Raw genomic sequence first — 23,110 nt, forward strand, 5'->3', positions numbered from 1 at the left:
AGCATGCAGGCAGCGGCAAAGCTAGATTTATATTTTTAAATAAAATTTCCAAACAGTATTGAAACTGTTGCATACCGTATGGTGCAATGTGGTAGTGCTTAATGATAAACCTTCCTTAAACAGTGGGATGGGGAGTGTAACTATTCCTATGAAATGATATTCCGAGACAACGGTTGTAGAATGAAGTACGTATTCAAAAAGACAGAGTAAAATTTCGCCTGATCTTCACACATAATACTGGCCTGAACAGTACTATGCTTAAGAAAGTGAACAATAATTTGAAACGCGTACAGAGATAACAGAAAATTTCTATAAAAACCAAACAGCTTAATCAGTTGATATCTTGACGTATGTCTCAGGGAAGTGGTTCAAATGGTTCAAATGGCTCTGAGCACTATGGGACGTAACATCTGTGGTCATCAGTCCCCTAGAACTTAGAACTACTTAAACCTAACTAACCTAAGGACATCACACACATCCATGCCCAAGGCAGGATTCAAACCTGCGATCGTAGCAGCAGCGCGGTTCCGGCTGAAGCGCCCAAGGAAGTGGGGTGGTCTTTCTCTCAGCTCTGAGCAAGTTAACGTTATTCAAAATTTATATTCTTTTCGCCTTCCAGTACAAACATCATATTCATCCTCCCTGTCCTTTGCAATAAATCTTTCATCATCTAGCAGATAGAATCAAAAGCCTACACAGATTACTGAATACCACACTTCAACTAAGAATGTATCAGACTGCGCAGAGGCAAAGACTGTGCCACAACAAGATCCAAGATTGCTTATCAGTAACATAACTTGTTTCCTCTCTGACGTGCACATCGAAAACCTACAAAAATCAAAATGACTTGCCTATCTTACAACTGTTAGAACGACTGGAGCTGCAGATTCATGAAATTTGGCCTTTCACCGAAAATAACCAAATTCACAACGAAGACGATTGATAGTGATGTTGCAAAAAATATCCTTGATCATAAATGTTTTTGAAATGGATTCATGTACTGTGCCGTTACAGTACCAACACAGGCACTGTCATCATCAATGACATGAAATATTTGTTTCCCAGACTTTCATACGAGGGAGCGTAGCAGAAATGTTCGAAACACAAAATAAATTATAACTGTTTAACAAATTCCACAAAGAAAACTCGGGATGTAGAAGCTCAATTATTGCTACAGGTATTCTATTTATACGCTATACAAATAAAAATAAACTGAAGGTAGAAGAATATATGCGAAACATGACTGCATTTGCGATTTTTAAAACATCTACATATGAAGCTTGTAGAGGTCATTGAAACTTCGACTAAAATTCATTATTGGTGATGAGAACCATACGTGGTGTCAAGAGCTCAGAAACTGGTGCGGGAAAGACGTACGCAGTAAGTAGTATTCTGTCGACTATACAAACGGTTTTCCTGTGGATTGTATGGTAAATGAAACTAAATAATACCGAAGACAATGTTGTCATTGCTTTCCGAGCTTGCCGTCCTTACTGGTGTTTTCAGATTACCCGCGTTCTGTGATCATTACTTTCGAAACAATTAGCTTAAAAAAATTTTACAAAGCGAAAATGTGAACCTGTCATTCAGTCTTTGACACATTATCCGTTCAAAATTCCTTCATGCAGATTGAGAGATTGTCATTCAAACAACACGAAACATAACAAAGGCAGATAATGCAGAAAGTACACTACTAATCGTGATGTGTGTGTTGTCTCGTTTGTCCAGTTGTTGTCCTCGTGTTCTCTGTGTGTGTATGTATTCCGATTATTACTCTCTGAAGTATTTCTATCTTTGTTTCAGCTTACGAGCTATGGTTCAAGCAGATTATATACGAGCTGGATTCTGTCAGAGCGAAATTCAACACAGAAGTAAGTGGCTTATTTGAAACGCAGGATTAATATCCATATACTTGTGACATTGTGGTTGACTTATTTCCGAACGACTTTATTTTAGACACTCAGTCTAGAAAATACATGCCTTCGAAACACCTTTGTTTTCTGAATAATGGCGAAAGTAACGTGTCTACACATGCGCCTAACACTTGCAAAAGAACTGTGAATTTTTTTCCAGCAACTATCGTGTTTAGAATTACAACTTTAATTCTACTACTACTACGCAAAATGACGAAAAACAAAGTTGAAGAAGAGGGTTCTTTTACTAGAAATAATTTGCTTGTGAATTCAGCACCAAAAAGAACCACAAAGAGTAACTCAATAGTACGACACTTTCTGATGGCAACTACTCTTCGTTCCGAAATAGACTCTTAATGATGTTTTACGTTGTCATTCGCAACTAATTTCAGGACGCCGATAGTGGAGGCTGTTTTGTAGCATTTTAGCAATGGAAAAATTGGAAATGAGTGTTTGGCGTCATTGGCCGGGAGGCCCCTTACAGGGCAGATCCGGCCGCTTAGGTGCAGGTCTTACTGCATTCGACGCCAGATTGGGCGACCTGCACGCCGCATGGGGATGAAATGATAATGAAGACAACACAACACCCACTCCCTGCTCGGAGAAAAGCCCAGACCCAGCCGGGAATCGAACCCGGGCATCTTAGGACGGCAGTCCGTCACGCTGACCATTCAGCTTTTTTTTTTAATGCAGTAATCTTTATTGAGCAAACTAACAGTACATATATACACAATGCAACAGTTCTTCAAGGTACAATTTAAACATACACAAATGATTGTTAGTTCTTACAAAAATATTAGAAAAACATTAAACACAGCAAAATATTTTTTGTCTTTTTTTGTCAATGCATGAGAACGTGGATAAAGGTGTTGCATCATGTGACGGGTAGGCATGGTACACCCCAACTTTGAGAGGGGGGGGGGGGGGGCTCATGGAAGACGCTGCGGAGATAACCAGCATAAGTTTGTCGGTAAGATGGTTTTCGGGTGAGGGTGCTATGTGTGGTCACAACTTTGTACCAGAAGTGGAGGACTGTATGCAGACCACTCTGAAAGATGTATTCAAAAGACTCTCCTCGAAACCAGATGAGTGTGTGGTACTTAGCAAGAGGGTAGTGAAATGTCTGGGGCAACAACAAGAAATCTGGGGTTACCGTCGTTGGCGGGGCACGGTGGTGAAAGCCCACGATTCGTTGGATGAGGAGCCAAACGTTTCGTTTCAGGGGGCACGTAAGACGGTGCTCGTCGGTGTCTTCGAGCTGACAGTCAGGGCAAAGTGGGGAGATGGCCAGTCCTATGCGATAAAGCCGACTATTGGTCGGGAATTTGTCATAGACTAAAACATAGCAGAGTGCAGGCACAGACGACGGTAAAAAGGGTGCATGCACACACACCCAAACCGTGCGCCAGTTAATGTCAGGGTGCTGTAGCACCATGGGGTCGCAAGGGTTGGACAGCATAAACAAACGATAATAGTCTTTTGTACGGGGAGGACGGGTGACTGGAAGATTGGCCCGAACGTAGCTGAGTTCTATGAAACAATTAGCGACATGGTACAATAATGAAGAAATAGGTGCCACATTGATCGGTGGATCGAGAGAAGCTGGTCGGAGGATATCTAAGAGACTGCGAGTTAAGGACGGGACCGCTATCGGGGCGGACATTTTAACAATACGATAGCATTTAGTAAGGTTACTACAGTTTGGGTGAAGTGTTAAAAGTGCATCAAACATCGTCATCGGATGCTGTTATAGCCCCCGCTTAAGGAGCGGTAGTGGCGGAAAATTCTAAAGGAAACTTGGAGAACCTTTAGCGTAAATTTCCTTGTCAGGTTATAATACTGAAGTAAATTTCTCTGCCGGCCGCGGTGGTCTAGCGGTTCTAGGCGCTCAGTCCGGAACCGCGCGACTGCTATCGTCGCAGGTTCGAATCCTGCCTCGGGCATGGATGTGTGTGATGTCCTTAGGTTAGTTAGGTTTAAGTAGTTCTAAGTTCTAGGGGACTGACGACCACAGATGTTAAGTCCCATAGTGGTCAGAGCCATTTGAACCATTTTTGAAATTTCTCTCGAGTTATTAAGGCAGGAAGTGGAGTGTAGCTGTCATGTGAAACTGTTCTAAATGCCGTACCCAAAAAATATCTTAAGCAGCTAATCAGCGAATTGACTAGTGAAAGTAAGATTTTAGATCTCCTGGTCATCAACAGGCTCGAACTTTTCGACTGAGTGTATTTCATGGAACCAGTGATCACAAGGCCGTTACATCATAACTCAATACGACTGTATATAGGGATGAAAATAATTGTAGGAAGATATACCTGCTTATCGAGAGCGACAAGAGCAAATCATTAATTGTCAACATGAAATATCCTGTTGCAAGACCGAAAACATCGATAGACATACTTCAAGAGCATTCTATAGTACGCCTTAAACATATATGCGCCGAGCAAAAGTTGTGAGGGACGAAAAGACACGCTGTGACTCGATAGCCATTTTACAAAGTTCCTGCGAAAGCAAAGAGAACTTCACTGTAGATTTAAATGTGGCCAAAGCCTCACAGGAAAACAAAACCTGAGCGAAGCAAAAATCAGCACAAGGAAAGCCACGCGTGAAGCGTTCAACGAATTCGAAAGAAAACTTCTAACGACTTGATAAAAATCCTAGGAAATTTTTCTCTTACATTAAATTAGTAAACTGATCGAATCTGTCTATCCAGACATTCTGTGACGACACAGGCATCGAAACGAAGGCTGACGGAGAGAATGTCAAAGTCGTGCTTCGCTGAGGAAGATCGTACTGTGGTTCCTCCTTTAAATCGGTGCACTAACTTGAGAATGATAGATATCGAAGTAAGTGATCGTGGGATGCAAAAGCAAAAAACTGCCCAACACAGGAAAGGTACTAGACCTGACGATATACCCGATTCTGCTAAGAGTACGCGAAAGAACTTCCTCCTCTTCTAGCAGCTGTGTACCGTAGATCGCTGGAGGAGCGAAGCGTTCCTGGTGATGGGAATAAAGCATACGTCATTCCCATTTTCAAGCAGGGTCGTCGAAGAGATGCACGTGTGGTGTCACCGCCAGACACCACACTTGCTAGGTGGTAGTTTTAAATCGGCCGCGGTCCATTAGTACATGTCGGACCCGCGTGTCGCCACTGTGTGATCGCAGACCGAGCGCCACCGCAAGGCAGGTCTCGAGATACGGACGAGCACTCGCCCCAGTTGTACGACGACTTTGCTAGCGACTACACGGACGAAGCCTTTCTCTCATTTGCCGAGAGACAGTTACAATAGCCTTCAGGTAAGTTCATGGCTACGACCTAGCAAGGCGCCATTAGTAACATTGCATGTATCTAAAGAGTCTCACTTGTATCGCCACAATCTCCAGATGTACCAAAAGGATGGATTAAAGTTAAGTATTCCAGAAGCTACGTACTTTTCTTTATAGCATTCATTACGTATCCTGTTTCAGACCTCACGCACCCTGCTTTGGCTTAGCGCGTGCCTTTAGGCTTCCTCTCATTGTGTCTAGGCTGTCTTGTCTAGACACAACAGCACGAAACTGTATTTCTGGTGTCGGTCCGTTTTTGGAACGTTTATGCTTGCGTACTACGACTTTTGCGGAGACAGAAAATGGAGTCAGCATGGGTTCCGAAAATAACGGTCGATCTTTTCGTCCACACGACCCAGAGATCAGTAGATACCTGCGCACCAGTTGATGATGTGTTCCTTGATTTCCAGAAGATGTTCGATACAATTCCGCACTGCTGCCTAATCAACAAAATTCGAGAACATCAGACTAGCTGTGAAGACGGAGTGAAGAGTTTCTAGGAAACAGAACACAATATGTCATTCTCAACGGAGATAACCACACGACCCAGAGATCAGTAGATACCTGCGCACCAGTTGATGATGTGTTCCTTGACTTCCAGAAGATGTTCGATACAATTCCGCACTGCTGCCTAATCAACAAAATTCGAGAACATCAGACTAGCTGTGAAGACGGAGTGAAGAGTTTCTAGGAAACAGAACACAATATGTCATTCTCAACGGAGATAAATCTTCATTCCTAAAAGTAACTTCCAGCGTACCCCAAAAGAATGTTATAGGAGACGTACTTTTCACAATACAGCAGTAGTAAATAACCCATTGAGTTCCACGAGGCTTTTCTCGGGTGACGTTGTTATACACAGAGAAGTTGCAACGCTAGTAACGAAATACACGAAGACCTGCAGAGGAGCGGAACTTTTTCCTGGGATCAGCGGTTGACCCTCAACAAAAATAAATGTAACTTATTGTGCATAAATAGCAGAATGACGCATTACTGTACGATCACACGATTTCAGAATAATCACTGGAATCAGACACCTCCACAAAATACATACATGTATGTGTAAGGAGTGATTTAAAGTGGAACGACCGCATAAAATTAATCATAGATAAGGAAGAGGCTAGACTTTTTATCTTTGGAAGGATTCTCAGGAGGTGCAGTTCATCCACAAAGGAGATAGCTTGCAAAAACCTTTGTTCGACCTATTCTTGAATATTGTTCGTCAGTCTGGGATCCGGACGAGATAGGACTGATAGAGACTATAGAGAACATTCAAAGTAGAACGGCGCGTTTCATTACAGATCTATTTAGTAAGTGCGTCGTCACGGAGATTCTCACCCAACTCCGGTGGCAAACGCTACAAGAGGTTCTTTCTGAATCAAGGCGTGGTTTACTATTATATTTCCGAGACCGTAGTTCCTAGAAGAGTCATCAGATAAACAGAAATGACAAAAGTCATGGGATACCTCGGTAATATCGGGTCGGTTTTCCTCTTCCCGGAGTAGTGAAGCAGCTCGACGTGGCATGATCTCAACATGTCTTTTGAAGTCCCCTGTAGAAATATTGAGTCTTGCTGCCTCTACAGCCGTCCGAAATTGCAAAAGTGTTGCCGCTGCAGGACATTGTGCGTGAACTAACCTCTCGATTATGTCCCATAAATGTTCGATGGAATTCTTGTCGACCGATCTCTGTGGCCAAATGATTCGTTCGAATTGTCCAGAATGTTCTTCAAACCAACTGCGAACAATTGTGGCCAGGTGATTTAACATCGTTGTTTAGGAATACGACGCCCATAAATGGCTGAAGATTGTCTCCAGGTAACACAGCACAGCTCTTTGCAGTCAGTGATCGGTTCAGTTGGACCAGAGGACCCAGTCCCCATGTAAACACAACCCACGTCATTGTGGATCCATCACCAGCTTGCACAACGCCTTGTGGACAATTTCTGTCCATGGCTTCGTGGAGTCTGCGCCGTACTCGAATCCTACACTAATGGCCATTAAAATTACTACTACACGAAGATGACGCGAAATTTAACCGACAGGAAGAAGATGCAGTGATATGCAAATGATTAGCATTTCAGAGCATTCACACAACGTGCTGACATGAGGAACGTTTCCAACCGATTTCTCATACACAAACAGCAGTTGACCAGCGTTGCCTGGTGGAACGTTGTTGTGATGCCTCGTGTAAGGAGGAGAAATGCGTACCATCACGTTTCCGACTTTGATAAAGGTCGGATTGTATCCTATCGCGATTGCGGTTTATCGTATCGCGACATTGCTGCTCGCGTTGGTCGAGAATCAATGACTGTTAGCAGAATATGGAATCGGTGGGTTCAGGAGCGTAATACGGAACGCCGTGCTGGATCCCAACGGCCTCGTATCACTAGCAGTCGAGGGGACAGGCATCTTATCCGCATGCCTGTAACGGATTGTGCAGCCACGTCTCGATCCCTGAGTGAACAGATGGGGACGTTTGCAAGACAACAACCATCTGCACGAACAGTTCGACGACTTTTGCAGCAGCATGGACTATCAGCTCGGAGACCGTGTCTGCGGTTACCATTGACGCTGCATCACAGGCAGGGGCGCCTGCGATGGTGTATTCAACGACGAAATTGGGTGCACGAATGGAAAACGTCATTTTCTCGGATGAATCCAGGTTCTGTTTACAGCATCATGATGGTCGCATCCGTATTTGGCGACATCGCGGTTAATGCACATTGGAAGCGTGTATTCGTCATCGCCATACTGGCATATCACCCGGCGTGATGGTATGGGGTGCCATTGGTTACACGTCTCGTCCACCTCTTGTTCGCATTGACGGCACTTTGAACGGTGGACGTTACATTTCAGATGTGTTACGACCCGTGGCTCTACCCTTCATTCGATCCCTGAGAAACCTTACATTTAAGCAGGATAATGCACGACTGCATGTTGCAGGTCCTGTACGGGCCTTTCTGGATACAGAAAATGTTCGACTGCTGCCCTGGCTAGCACATTCTCCAGATCTCTCACCAACTGAAAACGTCTGGTCAATGGTGGCCGAGCAACTGGCTCGTCACAATACGCCAGTCACTACTCTTGATGAACTGTGGTATCGTGTTGAAGCTGCGTGGGCAGCTGTACCTGTACACGCCATCCAAGCTCTGTTTGACTCAATGCCCAAGCGCATCAAGGCCGTTATTACGGTCAGAGGTGGTTGTTCTGGGTACTGATTTCTCAGGATCTATGCACCCAAATTGCGTGAAAATGTAATCACATGTCAGTTCTAGTATAATATATTTGTCCAATGGATACATGTTTATCATCTGCATTTCTTCTTGGTGTAGCAATTTTAATGGCCAGTAGTGTATCATCAGCTCTTACCAATGAAAATCTGGACTCATCAGACTAGGCCACGGTTTTCCAGTCGTGTGGGGTCCAACTGATACGGTCACTAGTCCACGAGAGGCGCTGGAGGCGATGTCGTTCTGTTAGCAAAAGCACTCGCGTCGGTCATGTGCTGCCACAGCCTATTGACGCCAAATTTCACAGTACTGTCCTGACGGTTGTGTTCGTCGTTCTGCGCTTGTTTCATGCTGTGTTGCTTGTTCGTTGTCACTTACAACTCTATGCAAACACCGCTTCTCTGGGTCATTAAGTGAAGGCCGTCGGTCACTGCGTTGTTCGTGGTCAGAAGTACCGCCTGAAATTTGGTTATCTTGGCACACTCTTGACACTATGGGTCTCGGAATACTGAATTCCTTAACGATTTCTGAACTAGTATGTTCTGTGCGTCTAGCTCCAACTACCATTCCGGATTCAGAGTCTAATAATTCTAGTCGAGCGGCCATAATCACGTAGGACACTTTTTACATGATACACTTCAGTACAATTGACAGCTCCGCCAATACACAGCTCTTTTATACCTTTCGTATGCGATATTACTGTCCTCTGTATATTTTCATATCGCTAACCCATGACTTTTGTCACGTTAGTGTTTATTGCATCTTCCCACGAGTATCTCGCGAAAAGAACATGAATGTAAAATCAGAGACAACCGAGCTCCCACGGATGCCTGCCAACAATCGCTCTTCCCGCGAAACTTTCGCGACTGGAATACGAAAGGCGGAAGTAGCAGTGGTACGTAAACTACCATTCACCACCCACTGTAAGGTGGCTTGCGAAGTGTAGATAATTGTGTCCGTGATTTCTTTTGCGTGGACTACATGCCCAGATTTTCTTAGAGATAAATATTCTTATGCACCATGGACCTTGACAAGGTGGTGTTGCTTGCGCATGTCCAAGATACGTGCTGCCATACCGTACGTGCAACGACTTCGAAAGAGTATTGGTGGAAAGGTGAGACAAACATCTAGTTTCTCAAAAGGGGCAACTGCCTTTTCAGTTATTGCAGGGTCAATAATCTGGATGATTCACTGATCTGGTCTAGTAAAACTAGTCAATATGGCATTCCAATGCTGGTACTGCGAACTGCTGAAAGCAAGGGAAATCACAGCCATTATTTTTCCTTTTTCCGGCGGGAGGGGAGGGGGGGGGGGAGGCATGCAGCTTTACTAATTATGTGGGCACTTTCTTGGATAAAATGTTGTGTTGGTAAAATAGTCGTCATCCCCCCCCCCCCCCCCCCCGGATCTGCAGGGACTTGTCAAGAGCATGTCTTCATCAAGATGAATAATAATTCTATGGGTCAGAGGTGGAATGTTAGATCGCTTAATCTGGTAGGCAGATTAGAGAATTTAAAAAGCGAAATGGATGTGGTGAAGTTGGATAGAGTTGGAAGTAGTGAAGTGAGGTGCCAGGATGAACTGTACTTCTGGTCAGGTGACTACAGTATTGTAAATATAAAATAAAAGATGGGTAATGCATGAGTAGGCCCTACAATGAACCAGAAAATAGGCACGCGATAAGCTACTATGGGCAGTATATCGAAGACAAACACATAGCTCATTTAGACACGAAGCCAACACCCACCACAGTAGTACTAGTTTATATGCCAACTAGCTCCACAGTGATGAAGTGATTCAAAGAATGTTGTTGTTATTGTTGTTGTTGTTGTTGTGGCCTTCAGTCCTGAGACTGGTTTGATGCAGCTCCCCATGCTACTCTATCCTGTGCAAGCTTCATCTCCCAGTACCTACTGCAACCTACATCCTTCTGAATCTGCTTAGGGTATTCATCTCTTGGTCTCCTACGACTTTTACCCTCCACGCTGCCCTCCAATACTAAATTGGTGATCCCTTGATGCCTCAGAACATGTCCTACCAACCGATACCTTCTTCTAGTCAAAGAATGTATATGAGATGTATATGAGATAAAAGAATGTGTATGAGATGAAATAAATTATTCAGATAGTTAAGGAAGATGAAAATTCAATCGTGATGGGGAACTGGAATTCGATAGCAGGAACAAAAAGAGAAGAGAAAGTAGTACGAGAACATCGACTGGGGAAAAGGAATGAAATTGGAAGTCACCTGGTAGAATTTTGCGCAGAGTATAATATAATAATCGCTAATACTTGGTTTGAAAATCAAGAAGGAAAGTTGTATGCATGGATAATACCTGTAGACACTGAAAAGTTTCAAATAGATTACCTAATTGTGAAATAGATATTTAGAAGTCAGATTTTAAACTGCACACTATTTCCAGTGGGCAGATGTGGGGTAAGGAACTCAACAGAAGACGAATGGGTAGCCTTGAGAGATGAAATAGTGGAAGCAATAAATAATCAAAAAGACAGAAAAACATTACACATTCAATGCGCAATCGTATTTCACATCAAAATAATTCACATTCAGACTATGAAACTAATTTTTGGAATGAAAACCCAGCAGTGCATATTTGCTTTGTCAAGCGCAGTTTCAGTAATGTCCCACAAAACCAACAACTACTGCGGCAAGAAACGAGGACGTGGAGTTAGGCGACTGACACAAATTATGCAGCAGACTACTTTCTTAAACCCTCCCTTGAGAATACGCGGCAGTGTGATGCTAAATAAAATTTCGCAGAACCGTTCTGATCCCAGTTTCCTGCTACTGCCGGTTCACAGTTAAATGCTACTGTGTGACACTGTACATGGGATTTGCGTTTCTGAGCGAATCCGTCAACTCATCAGCTCTCTTTCCCTGTAGTACTGCCAATGTCAGTAGCATCCGATCAGCTGTTTACGCGAGCTTCATTGCTTTCGAGTAAACGAACAACATGTACTTAAACTCGCGGAAACTGAGTCCAGTAAAAGTTTGCGGACAGCATGATCCGCAGTTCCGCTTACGACCAGCAGTTACATTTAATTTTCTGCTCTTCTTTGGAGCAAGCGAGAGACAATACTGAAGTCACTGACAAGGGAACCTCCCCATCGCACCCCCCTCAGATTTAGTTATAAGTTGGCACATTGGATAGGCCTTGAAAACCTGAACACAGATCAATCGAGAAAACAGGAAGAAGTTGTGTGGAACTATGAAAAAAATAAGTAACCGAATTTCCCTCATTCTTTCAGCATTTCTCTGTTAGGAAAAAGGCTCACCATCTCTGTACAGTAAGATGTATATTGAACAAACAGCCAAGAAGTTTACAAAAAGCTGAGTGCAAGGATAAAGGTTTCCAAGTTATCTAGCTGTTCTGGTCCACATTAACAAGATTAGAAAGCAATGAGCTTTAAGTATGAACGAAACGAAGTGGGAAGTGGTGAACAATAGACGAAAGGAGATTCTGCTTAACATCAAGCAACAAAAAGGAACTAAAGTCAAAGAGAAGAATTTCTGCTCTCAAGGCAGCAACATTTCATAAGAATTTCATATTTGAGAGATCAAAAACAGATGAAGACCATGTTTTGCATTACTTGTACACCATCAGATCAAAAGTATATGGACATCTATCAGTGAACATCAATTAGTATGGAGTGTGTCTACCCTTCGCTTTTACGACAGCTTCAACTTTCCTGGGGTCACTTTCAATGAGGTACCTGAGTCTCTGTGGAGGAATGGCAGTCTATTATCCCTCAGGAGCCGAAAACAGTGGAGACAGTGGTGTCGGACGCTCGATCTGGTTGGAATTCCACGTTCTAACTCATCCCAAAGATATTTTATTAGGTCTCAAGACACGTCTTTAGCCTAGAATCTCACTGACTCTTGTAAAATTGTCTTGAGTAAGAGATCTGCTTCGAGTTCAGCCATAATGACTAGCGAAGCCGTGTCTGGAGACTTCCTGGGGTGCCATTTCAGAGCAGCGGTACATGTACGATATTGTACGCCTTATTTTGTTGCTCTTCATGGCAAGCCTTAGGGGCTTACATTTCAGCAAGATAACGCCCGTTCGCACACGTCGAGAGTTTTTGCCACTTGTCTCCATCCTGGCCGAACTCTACTTTGGCCAGCAATGTCTTCCCAATTGAAAACGTCTGAAGAATTATGGCCAGGACCACCAACCAACTTGGGATTCTGGCGATCTAAGGCGCCAATTGGACAGAATTTGGCGCTATATCCCTCAGGAGGTCATTTAACAACTCTATCAATCAATGCTAAGCAGAATAACTGCTTGTGCAAGGGCCAGAGGCGGACCAACGCGTTTCTAACTCGCTCAATTTGTGAAGCTCTTTCTCTTCTTTCTGAAACAGACATCATTTGTTTGCCTGTACCTATAAATCACGTCTAACAATTTCCGGCCAATTTGGATGCTTCCTTCGCGATGCGTCTTTTTCTTTGTGTTAGTGGATTATTGCCCACAAACCATTACCTTACAAATGCTGCTTTATGACACGGGGCGTTTTCATTCTAACACAATCGTCGTCTCCGAACTCCGCAGTACACAGTGTTGCGAAATACGTTCATATTGTTATGACCCAAGGAAATGGGGTGCTTTGTGTGCAGGAGGCCGAGAAACGAGTGCGAGAGAGTCGTCCAGAATATGCCCAGAGGTGTTAACGACAGCAGTATCTGTAATTACATTTATTTACCAGGATTAGTTTATACAATTATGAAGTGACTACTCGATGTGTAGGACGGCGGTGGGACATAAGCACAAGATACGAAGAAGAGCTTGTACACCACGTCAGCGAGTTGTGACGTCGAAGTCACAGGTCAGTGAACTGTTGCTGTGTGTTGACGTGCAGGCGACCGCGTGGAGACAGGCAGGCGCCGCTAGTTACGAACAATTCTGCTGCACGTTACGGTCCACATCTCATTGCTCTTGTAGACACCCGTTCGTGTGCGTAGGTGAGGATAGCCGATTTTGTGATCCAGGATGTCAGTTTTCGTGAAGGCTAGGGTCTGGTCATCCACTGTGGATCTACCAAGACTGCAGCAGCAGATTGTTCACGAGTCGGCCAGCGGGCTAACGTGCCACGCCTGGATGATGTGGAGTCGACAGCTTGCATATCATCCATGATTGACACTCTCTGGAGGAGGTTTGACATCACACCAGTCTTCACCTGATCCGCCGTGTGCCAGTAGACAGCAACGTGGCATCATGTTGATTGCTTCTCGGCGTTGTAGTCAGCAAGTGGGTAGCAGGCAGACAACCATTGGTCAGCTTCTGGTTTCACTGAAACTCACTGACCGTCACTCTCTCTCTGGTTCTAGCGACACAGTCAGAATGGCGGGACTACTGCATATGTCATTAAGCTTTGAAAGTCTCGTTATTTGAAGAGCAGAGCCTGTGCCTATGACGCAGTGGCTCTGAGTGCACGATCGAATTCACCCTTGTTTCTCGGTCTCGTCAGTGCTCCTAGCCTCTTTGTGGTAATTCAGTAATTATTCTGGATCGCCGAGCTCGGATCGTTCTGCAACGTTCGACTATTGGATTGACGCCCTGGTGCTGAAGCTATAGTGTTACTTCACACTGCCCTATTACATGGTACTATAGCGTTTATGCTTCTGCTTCCCTCGCCTCGGAAGTAGTGTCGCAAGACTTACCTGGTGCCCTGCCGCCCGCCTTGTTGAAATTCCCATTGGCATGGTCTCCTCGGCTCTGAGTTCACCAGGTAGAACTTCAAAACATTTAAGCTCATACAATGAAATTGTTTCACGGTGTAACAATATCTTCTGCATTTAGCATTTTCTTAAGCCCCATAAAAGGACCACACACAACTACGAAAAATACCGGAACACCATCTCTTCTGTACTTCAATTTTGGCAGTACACATAATGGCATTCGGCAAACTGCCTTCGCCTTTGCACTATAATGGGAGCTTTTTAATAGACAGTTCTCCAATATATTTATGTGGAGTAGCACAACGAGAAAGTGAGACAGGTCCGTGTCACCTATCGTGAAGTGATGATGACTGGTTCACGCTTTGAGCACATACTGTTCCCAAATAAATTTGTGATCCATGATGGGCGATGAAAAAGGTGCCGTTCGAACGCCACACTAAACCCTTGCCTGCATGCCGCGGAGTCGCGCTGGGTTGCATACACGCGGCAGCAAGCCCTCAAACGGAAACGTTTTGATCAGCCTTTATAAATTAAATGTAATCGTAATACGACGGATGTACGACACCCCTGAAGTACATCCAGCTGTTAGCACCCAAAATACCGGTATTCATTGCGCTTTATTCTATATGACAGTGTCAAAATTCTAGCGTCAACTTCATCACTCTGGGAGTCGTTGATATAAAAAGCAGTGAAAATTCGATTGTTGAAGGATTTAATTACTAGAGACAGTGGTTTCAGCCTGGAAAAAGCATGGAACCCTGCATTTTCTTTGACCATTTCGCAAAGACAATGCGTCAATATGCCAACATGGACTAAGCACATAGCCAAAGATTCAGTTTACACGCAGTTATTTGGCGTCTAACAATATCTCTGGACCTTGTGTATTCTCTGGCTATCGTGTTTAAAGTGACAGATGTGAGTCACTGGAAAATGGAAGAAAAGTATAAGGCCGAAATATCTGTTGAAAAAATAGATTTTCTACGGCTGCACACTCGAAATCTAATTGATTAACCAGTTTCTTAAATGATTATGTCGCAATCTACTGATTCGCACAGACTGACACGATAAGTTCGCACTGTAGGTCGCAGATGTAGAATGACCATCTCGCAGGCAAGATTCAATTCGGTTTCCATCTGAGAAATATGACGTGCTATATAGGCTACCTTTTCTTCTTGCTTTTTACGTGTATATGCTGCCGTCTATACAAAATTTAATTACTGGAATACATTGTACTAACAGTTTTTGGATGCGAACCCCGTTTAAAACGTGAAGTGGAGAGTCTCCATGCGCCACGTTGCGTGAGCTCTATGCGCATTTTCTTTGATACACAGCAAGCGGTTTTAGATTTATCGTTGAATATACGTCAAAGTGCTGTCCTTTCATGGCAACTAGCTCTCTCAAAAATACCGTTAAACCATATACACTGAAGACCAAAGACACTGGTACACCTGCCTAATATCGTGTAGGGGCCCGCGAGCACGCAGAAAAGCCGCGACACGACATGGCATGGACTCGACTAATGTCTGAAGTAGAGCTGGAGGGAATTAACACCATGAATCCTGCAGGGCTGTCCATAAATCTGTAAGAGTATGAGAGGGTGGAGATCTCTTCTGAACAGCACGTTGCAAGGAATTTGGTGGATAGCGGAAGTGTTTAACCTCAAAAGAGTGTTTCTGGAGCCACTCTGTAGCAATTCTGGACGTGTGGGGTGTCGCATTGTCCTGCTGCAATTCCCCAAGTCCATCGGATGACTGCAGGTGATTAGACAGGATGCTTACGTACATGTCACCTGTCAGAGTCGTATCTAGACGTATCAAAGGTCCCATATCACTCCGCCTCCACACGCCTCACACCATTACAGAGCCTCCATAAACTTGAACAGTCCCCAGCTGACATGCAGGGTCCATGGCTTCATGAGGTTGTCTCTATATTCGTACACGTCCATCCGCTCGACACAATTTGAAACGAGACTCGTGTGGCCAGGTAACATGCTTTCAGTCATCAACAGTCCAATGTCAATATTGACGGGACCAGGCGAGACGTAAAGCTTTGTGATGTGCAGTTGTCAAGGGTACACGAGTGAGCCTTCGGCTCCCACACTGACATTTGTTGATGGCCCAGCATTGAAATCTGTAGCAATTTGCGGAAGGGTTGTACTTCTTTCACGCTGAACGATTCTCTTCTGTCGTCGTTGGTCCCGTTCTTCCAGGATCTTTTTCAGGCAGCAGCGATGTCGGAGATCTGACGTTATACCGGATTACTGATATTCACGGTACACTCGTGAAATATTCGTACAGAAAAATCCTCCCTTCATCGCTACCTCGGAGATGCTGCGTCCCATCGTTCGTGCGCCGACTGTAACACTACGTTCAAACTCACTTAAATATATGCTATGCGAGAGGCGTTCAATGAATTCGAAAGTAAAGTTCTATGTACTGACTTGGCAGAAAATCCTAAGAAATTTTGCTCTTATGTCAAAGCGGTAGGTGGATCAAAAAAAAAATATCCAGACACTCTGTGACCAAAATGGTACTGAAACAGAGGATGACAGACTAAAGGCCGAAATACTAAATGTCTTTTTCCAAAGCTGTTTCACCGAAGAAGACTGCACTGTAGTTCCTTCTCTAGATTGTCGCACAGATGACAAAATGGGATAGAGAAACAATTAAAATCGCTCAAATGAGAAAAGGCCGCTGGACCTGATGGGACACCAGTTCGATTTTACACAGAGTACGCGAAAGAACTTGCCCCCCCTCTTGCTGCGGTGTACCGTAGGTCTCTAGAAAAGCGTAGCGTTCCAAAGGATTGGAAAAGGGCACAAGTCATCCCCGTTTTCAAGAAGGGACGTCGAACAGATGTGCAGAACTACAGACCTATATCTCTAACGTCGATCAGTTATAGAATTTTGGAACACGTATTATGTTCGAGTATAATGGCTTTTCTGGAGACTAGAAATCTACTCTGTAGGAATCAGCATGGGTTTCGAAAAAAACGGTCGTGTGAAACCCAGCTCGCGCTATTCGTCCGCGAGACTCAGAGGGCCATAGACACGGGTTCACAGGTAGATGCCGTGTTTCTTGACTTCCGCAAGGCGTTCGATACAGTTCCCCACAGTCGTTTAATGAACAAAGTAAGAGCATATGGGCTATCAGACCAATTGTGTGATTGGATTGAAGAGTTCCTAAATAACAGAACGCAGCATGTCATTCTCAATGGAGAGAAGTCTTCAGAAGTAAGAGTGGTTTCAGGTGTGCCTCAGGGGAGTGTCGTAGGACCGTTGCTTTCACAATATACATAAATGACCTTGTGGATGATATCGGAAGTTCACTGAGGCTTTTTGCAGATGATGCTGTGGTGTATCGAGAGGTTGTAACTGTAGTGGACTGGAAAGAGCGCCAATCCACTATGAGAGGAAGCCGAAAGGCACGCGTTTAAGCTCACGCAGGCTGGCGTGTGGTCTGGAAAATGACAAGGAATTGAGACTAGCAAAATAGGTACGTAGCTTCTGGAATACTTAACTTTAATCCAAAATTTGTGAACATCGGTCTGACGGTACATGCTTCACAAGATAAATAGCAAATGATAATGGCGCCTTGCTAGGTCGTAGCAAATGATGTAGCTGAAGGCTATGCTAACTATCATCTCGGCAAATGAGAGCGTAATTTGTCAGTGAACCATCGCTAGCAAAGTCGGCTGTACAACTGCGGCGAGTGCTAGGAAGTCTCTCTAGACCTGCCGTGTGGCGGCGCTCGGTCTGCAATTACTGATAGTGGCGACACGCGGATCCGACGTATACTAACAGACCGCGGCCGATTTAAAGGCTACCACCTAGCAAGTGTGGTGTCTGGCGGTGACACCACATTCCTCCCCCGCAAATCGGCGGACGGTTGTGGCATAAGGCTTCCGCCCGCCGTGGGGAGGACCCCATGTGGACGTATGCGACGAGGTGGGGAGCCTAACAGGCGAGGCTGTGCCACCCGCACCCTGCCATTCGGCCCGAGGGGAGCTAGGAAACGCCTGAAAACCAGCTCCAGGTTGCACGCCAACATCCGGTGTATGCGCCCGTAGAGAGACAGGAGGGGCCGAAGGGTCGACCTCCATCGGGCCGGGGCACCCGACGGGCGAAGACGACATATGGTACGGAGCGGGCAAGTGTTCCATGTCGGAGGACAACTGGTCACGGGAAGCGATCGGCGGCGTGTGACCCAGGGAGCCGCCCGGCGGGTGCAGCGACGCGTCCACTGCGGGCGTCGCCGGCGGGAGAACAGTCGGCGGCGGCGGCGGCGGCATGTCGCCATGGGGCAAAATGGAAGGCAGCGTCGGCAACACCTGGGGCTGAGGAGAGCCAGTAGATGGGTCCCCAGGGCGCTGACCGGTCGGCACCGTCGCTGAAAGCAGACGGGGAGCGGCAGAACCCGTGCGACGACAGAGGCGCAGCTGATTGAGATGCCGACGCACCTCACCAGAGGCCCCAGAAACCAGATACATAACGCGGCCGAGGCAGCGAACAATGCGCCCTTCGAGCCCTCGATAGTTGCGGTAGTAGACAACGTCGCCTGGGGCAAAAGCAGGTGTCTGCCGCTGCGCAGGAACCTGATGCGGCGGATGTAGCAAAGACATCAAGGTTCAATGAGGGCGACTGTGGAGCAACTCAGCCAGCGAGCGACCATCTCGGGGCTGAGAGCGATACGAGGACAAAAAGAGCAATAACGCGTCCTCCCGATAATGCGACTCTTTCAACTTCAACATCTGTGACTTGAAAGTCCTGACCAATCGTTCAGCGGCACCGTTTGACTGTGGCGAAAACGGCGCGGACGTCAGATCTTGAATACCATTGGCCTTGCAGAATGACTGAAATTCTGCGGACATGAATTGTGGGCCATTGTCGGAAACAATAGTCTGTGGAAGACCTTCAATGCAAAAGATAGCGGATAACTCTTGGATGGTGTCAGATGACGTCGTGGAAGACATCCGGACAACAAAAGGAAAATTACTGAATGAATCGACCAGAACCAACCATCGAGCATTCCAGAATGGACCAGCAAAATCGATGTGTAAGCGTTGCCAAGGGGAAGTGGCTTTTGGCCATGCAAAGAATTTCCGCGGTGGTGCGGATTGTTGTTCGGCACACGCCATGCAAGAAGAGCACATTTTCGGAATCGCGGCATCGATTCCGAACCAAGTACAGTGCTGACGAGCAAGTTGTTTCGTTCTCACTATACCCCAATGTCCTTGGTGGAGAAGCCGTAAGACAGAGGACTGTAACGAACGTGGGACCACGACCCTGGACTGATCATTATCAGAACGCAACAGCAAAACACCACGTCGTACAAAAAGTCTCTCCCTGTGAGCAAAAAATCGGCGAACCAACGGATCCCCGATCCGCGACTTTGGCAAGGGCCATTGAGTAGCAACGAAATGCAGAACGGTAGCAAGGACAGGGTCGGCAGCTGTGGCTGTAGCTACACGATGAAAATCAATCATCGGTTTCCGAATCAATGAACATGCAAGCAAGTTCGGAAGAATCGAATGCTTTGTCCTCAGCAACAGGCAAACGGGACAACGCATCGGCGTTTCCGTGCTTAGCAGTGGACCGATACAAGATATCGTAGCGGTACTGCGGGAGGAAAATAGACCAGCGAATGAATTTCTGCGCTGTACGTGGAGGTACAGGCTTGGTCGGATGAAAAAGCGATTCAAAGGTTTGTGGTCTGTGATGATGGTAAAGTGACGACCATACAAGAAATCATGAAACTTTGTAACACCAAATACGAGAACCAATGCTTCTTTCTCGATCTGCGAATAATTTCTTTGTGCAGAGGAGAGCAATTTGGACGCAAAGGCAATAGGGCGATCGTGCGAACCATCTTTGTGCGCAAGCACAGCACCGATCCCGAAATCCGATGCAGCCACCATCAACAAAAGGGGCTTCCGGGGATCGAATGGCGTAAGGCAAGTATTGGAAAGCAACGCCGATTTCAACTGGCGAAAGGCGCGTTCGCATTCCGTCGTCCAGACGAACGGAACACCTTTACGGCGTAAGCGATGAAGCGGAGCGGAAATGGAAGAGGCGTGGCGCACATAGCGATAATAATAATTGTTTTTTCCCAGCACACTCTGTAGCTGCTTCAAATTCTGCGGCGAAGGCAAGTCTTGTATGGCATGGAGGTGCTCTGGACTGGGATGTATGCCTTGGGCATTGAGTACATGGCCCAGGTAGGGTAAGTCCCGGGCGAAAAACACACATTTGTCCTTCCACAAGCGAAGACCATTTTGTCGCAAGACCTGAAATAATGTTCTGTGATTGGCTAAATGTTCTTCTTCCATCTTTCCAGAGATCACAATGTCGTCCAGATAGTTTGCTGCAGTAGGGACCGACGCACAAACAGTTTGTAGATATTGCTGAAACAATGCAGGGGCGGATGCACACCCTAATGGCAGTCGTTGGAATCGGTACAAACCAAGATGCGTGTTAACCACCAAGACGCGCTGGGATTCTTCGTCCACTGGTATTTGCAAGCACGCATCTGCTAGGTCCAACTTCGAAAAATATTTACCTGGGCACAGTTTGTCAAAAAGATCTTCCGGGCGGAGTAAAGGAAAAGTTGCAGTCACTAGTTGTGGATTCACTGTTGCCTTGAAGTCCACACAAAGTCTCAGTTTTCCGGAAGGTTTTTGCAAAATTACTAAGGGTGATGCCCAGAGAGAAGCCTGCACACGTTCTATTACACCTTGTGATACCAAATCGTGTAATGTACTTGCGACCTCATTAGGCAATGCGTGGGGAACATTGCGCACTCTGAAAAATTTTGGTTGCGCGTTTACTTTCAGTTCCAAATGTGCTTTATAGTTCTTAGCGCAACCGAGGCCCGGTGCAAAAATGTCTGCAAATTCTTCACATAGACGAGAAGCACTGGCTGAAGGCACAGTCTGGTTCACTGATAGGACCTGATTTACTATAGACAAGTTAAACAACTGAAATAAATCGAAACCAAACAAGTTCACTGCAGAAGAAAAACGAAGGACGTAAAATGATACAAGTTTTGTTTGTCCCTTGTATGTTGCAAGAAGGCTGTACTGTCCTAGCACAGGGAGTCCGTGACCTGAATATGTAGTTACCTTAATATTTGCAGCATGGAACGGAGGTGTGCCCAGCTGTTTGTACGTGTCGTGATGAAACTGCAGCTCCGGTATCAAGCTGGAATGGTATCACTTTGCCGTTAATGTCCAAGTCCACAAAAAGTTTATTGTCCTGCTGACGACAAGAGCGACTGTCTCGTGCAACGTGAACTGACACTGGTACAGAATCACTTGCGACTTGACGCGATTTCCGGCGATATCGACGTACACTACTTGTGGGACAAACACAGTCACTGTGAGAGAGAGAGTAGCACTGGGCGGAGTGGAGTAAACTACATGAATTTCCATGGGCGAAGTGTCGCGAGCCTGAATATCCTTGGTTCGATTCCGATTCCGGCGCGAAGCTTAGGGCCTGGAACGGTTTTGAGCTTCCGATCGGAGCTTTTTCTGGCAAACACTTTGAACATGTCCTTCTTTATTACAGGAAAAGCAAATAGCCTGGCGTGACGGGCAATTCTCACGCGAATGTCTAGTAGCACACCGCGGGCATGATTTCACTGCATTTGCTTGCTGGCGCGGTACACGTGGCTGATAGCCAGGCGGCTTTGGCGCGGCCGGGCGCGAGGACTGTTTACTGTTCCATGCAGCTCGCCCGGCGGGCCGGTTAACCTGACACATGGGTGGCAAAGTTTCAAATGATTCCTGAGCAAAGTCAAGTGTGTCCTGCCGATCCAATATGTCCATCACTTGTTGAAGGGAGGCAGTGACTAGTTTCAAAATCCGGTCCCGTATACGAACATCAGAAACGTTCTGTGCAATTGCATCACATACCATAGTATCTGAATAAGGGAGTCCACATTCACACTCAAAAGCACAATCCCTGGTAAGGGCTTGCAAGGTTGTAACCCACTCCCGATTAGTCTGACCTGCCGTACGTTGTGAGCGAAAGAAGGTATACCTTTTTGCAACGACATTGACTGATTCTTTGAAATATGCATCGAATGCAGACAAAATTTCGTCGTAGGAGAGAGTTGCTATGTCGCGTCGGGGAAATAATTTGACTATCACACGGTACGTGTGGACGCCGACAGACGAAAGGAGAAAAGGCTGCCGCTCATTACCTTGAATTCTGTAGGCGGCGAGATGGAATCCAAATTGGCGTGACCAGTCCGTCCAGCTTTCCAGTGCCGCATCAAAAGGACGAAAAGGTGGTGCAACTGCGTGTTGCGGCTGCGAGGGCGGTGGAGCGGCGGCCGCCGCATTGTTTTGCATCGCATGTTGACCCTGGACGAGCTGTCCAAGGGCATCCAGTAAGGCCTTCGTCTGCTGATTCTGCAAGCGATAAAATTCGGACAGTACATCTGGAGATTGTGGCGAAGCCATGACACAAGTAAATCGGGGCAATATCAATACGAACGCGGGGTCCTCGTCGTCAAATGTGGTGGACTGGCAACAGCGCCAATCCACTATGAGAGGAAGCCGAAAGGCACGTGTTTAAGCTCACACAGGCTGGCGTGAGGTCTGGAAAATGACAAGGAATTGAGACTAGAAAAAAAGGTACGTAGCTTCTGGAATACTTTAATCCATAATTGGTGAACACCGGTTTGACGGTACATGCATCACAAGATAAATAGCAAATGATAATGGCGCCTTGCTAGGTCGTAGCAAATGATGTAGCTGAAGGCTATGCTAACTATCATCTCGGCAAATGAGAGCGTAATTTATCAGTGAACCATCGCTAGCAAAGTCGGCTGTACAACTGGGGCGAGTGCTAGGAAGTCTCTCTAGACCTGTCGTGTGGCGGCGCTCGGTCTGCAATCACTGATAGTGGCGACACGCGGGTCCGACGTATACTA

At 45.8% G+C, this 23,110-nt stretch overlaps 1 protein-coding gene across 1 annotated transcript in view; it reads left to right on the forward strand.

The window, feature by feature from the left end:
* The window catches only part of LOC124621820 (tryptophan 2,3-dioxygenase), a 421,662-nt gene that overhangs the window by 188,308 nt on the left and 210,244 nt on the right, over positions 1–23,110 (forward strand). Inside the window, exon 3 of the mRNA XM_047147258.1 lies at positions 1,804–1,871. Coding sequence (XP_047003214.1) covers positions 1,804–1,871 — 68 coding nt within the window. The remainder of the gene's footprint in view (positions 1–1,803; positions 1,872–23,110) is intronic.

Source organism: Schistocerca americana, chromosome 7, assembly GCF_021461395.2.
Source record: "Schistocerca americana isolate TAMUIC-IGC-003095 chromosome 7, iqSchAmer2.1, whole genome shotgun sequence".
Classification (NCBI taxonomy): domain Eukaryota; kingdom Metazoa; phylum Arthropoda; class Insecta; order Orthoptera; family Acrididae; genus Schistocerca; species Schistocerca americana.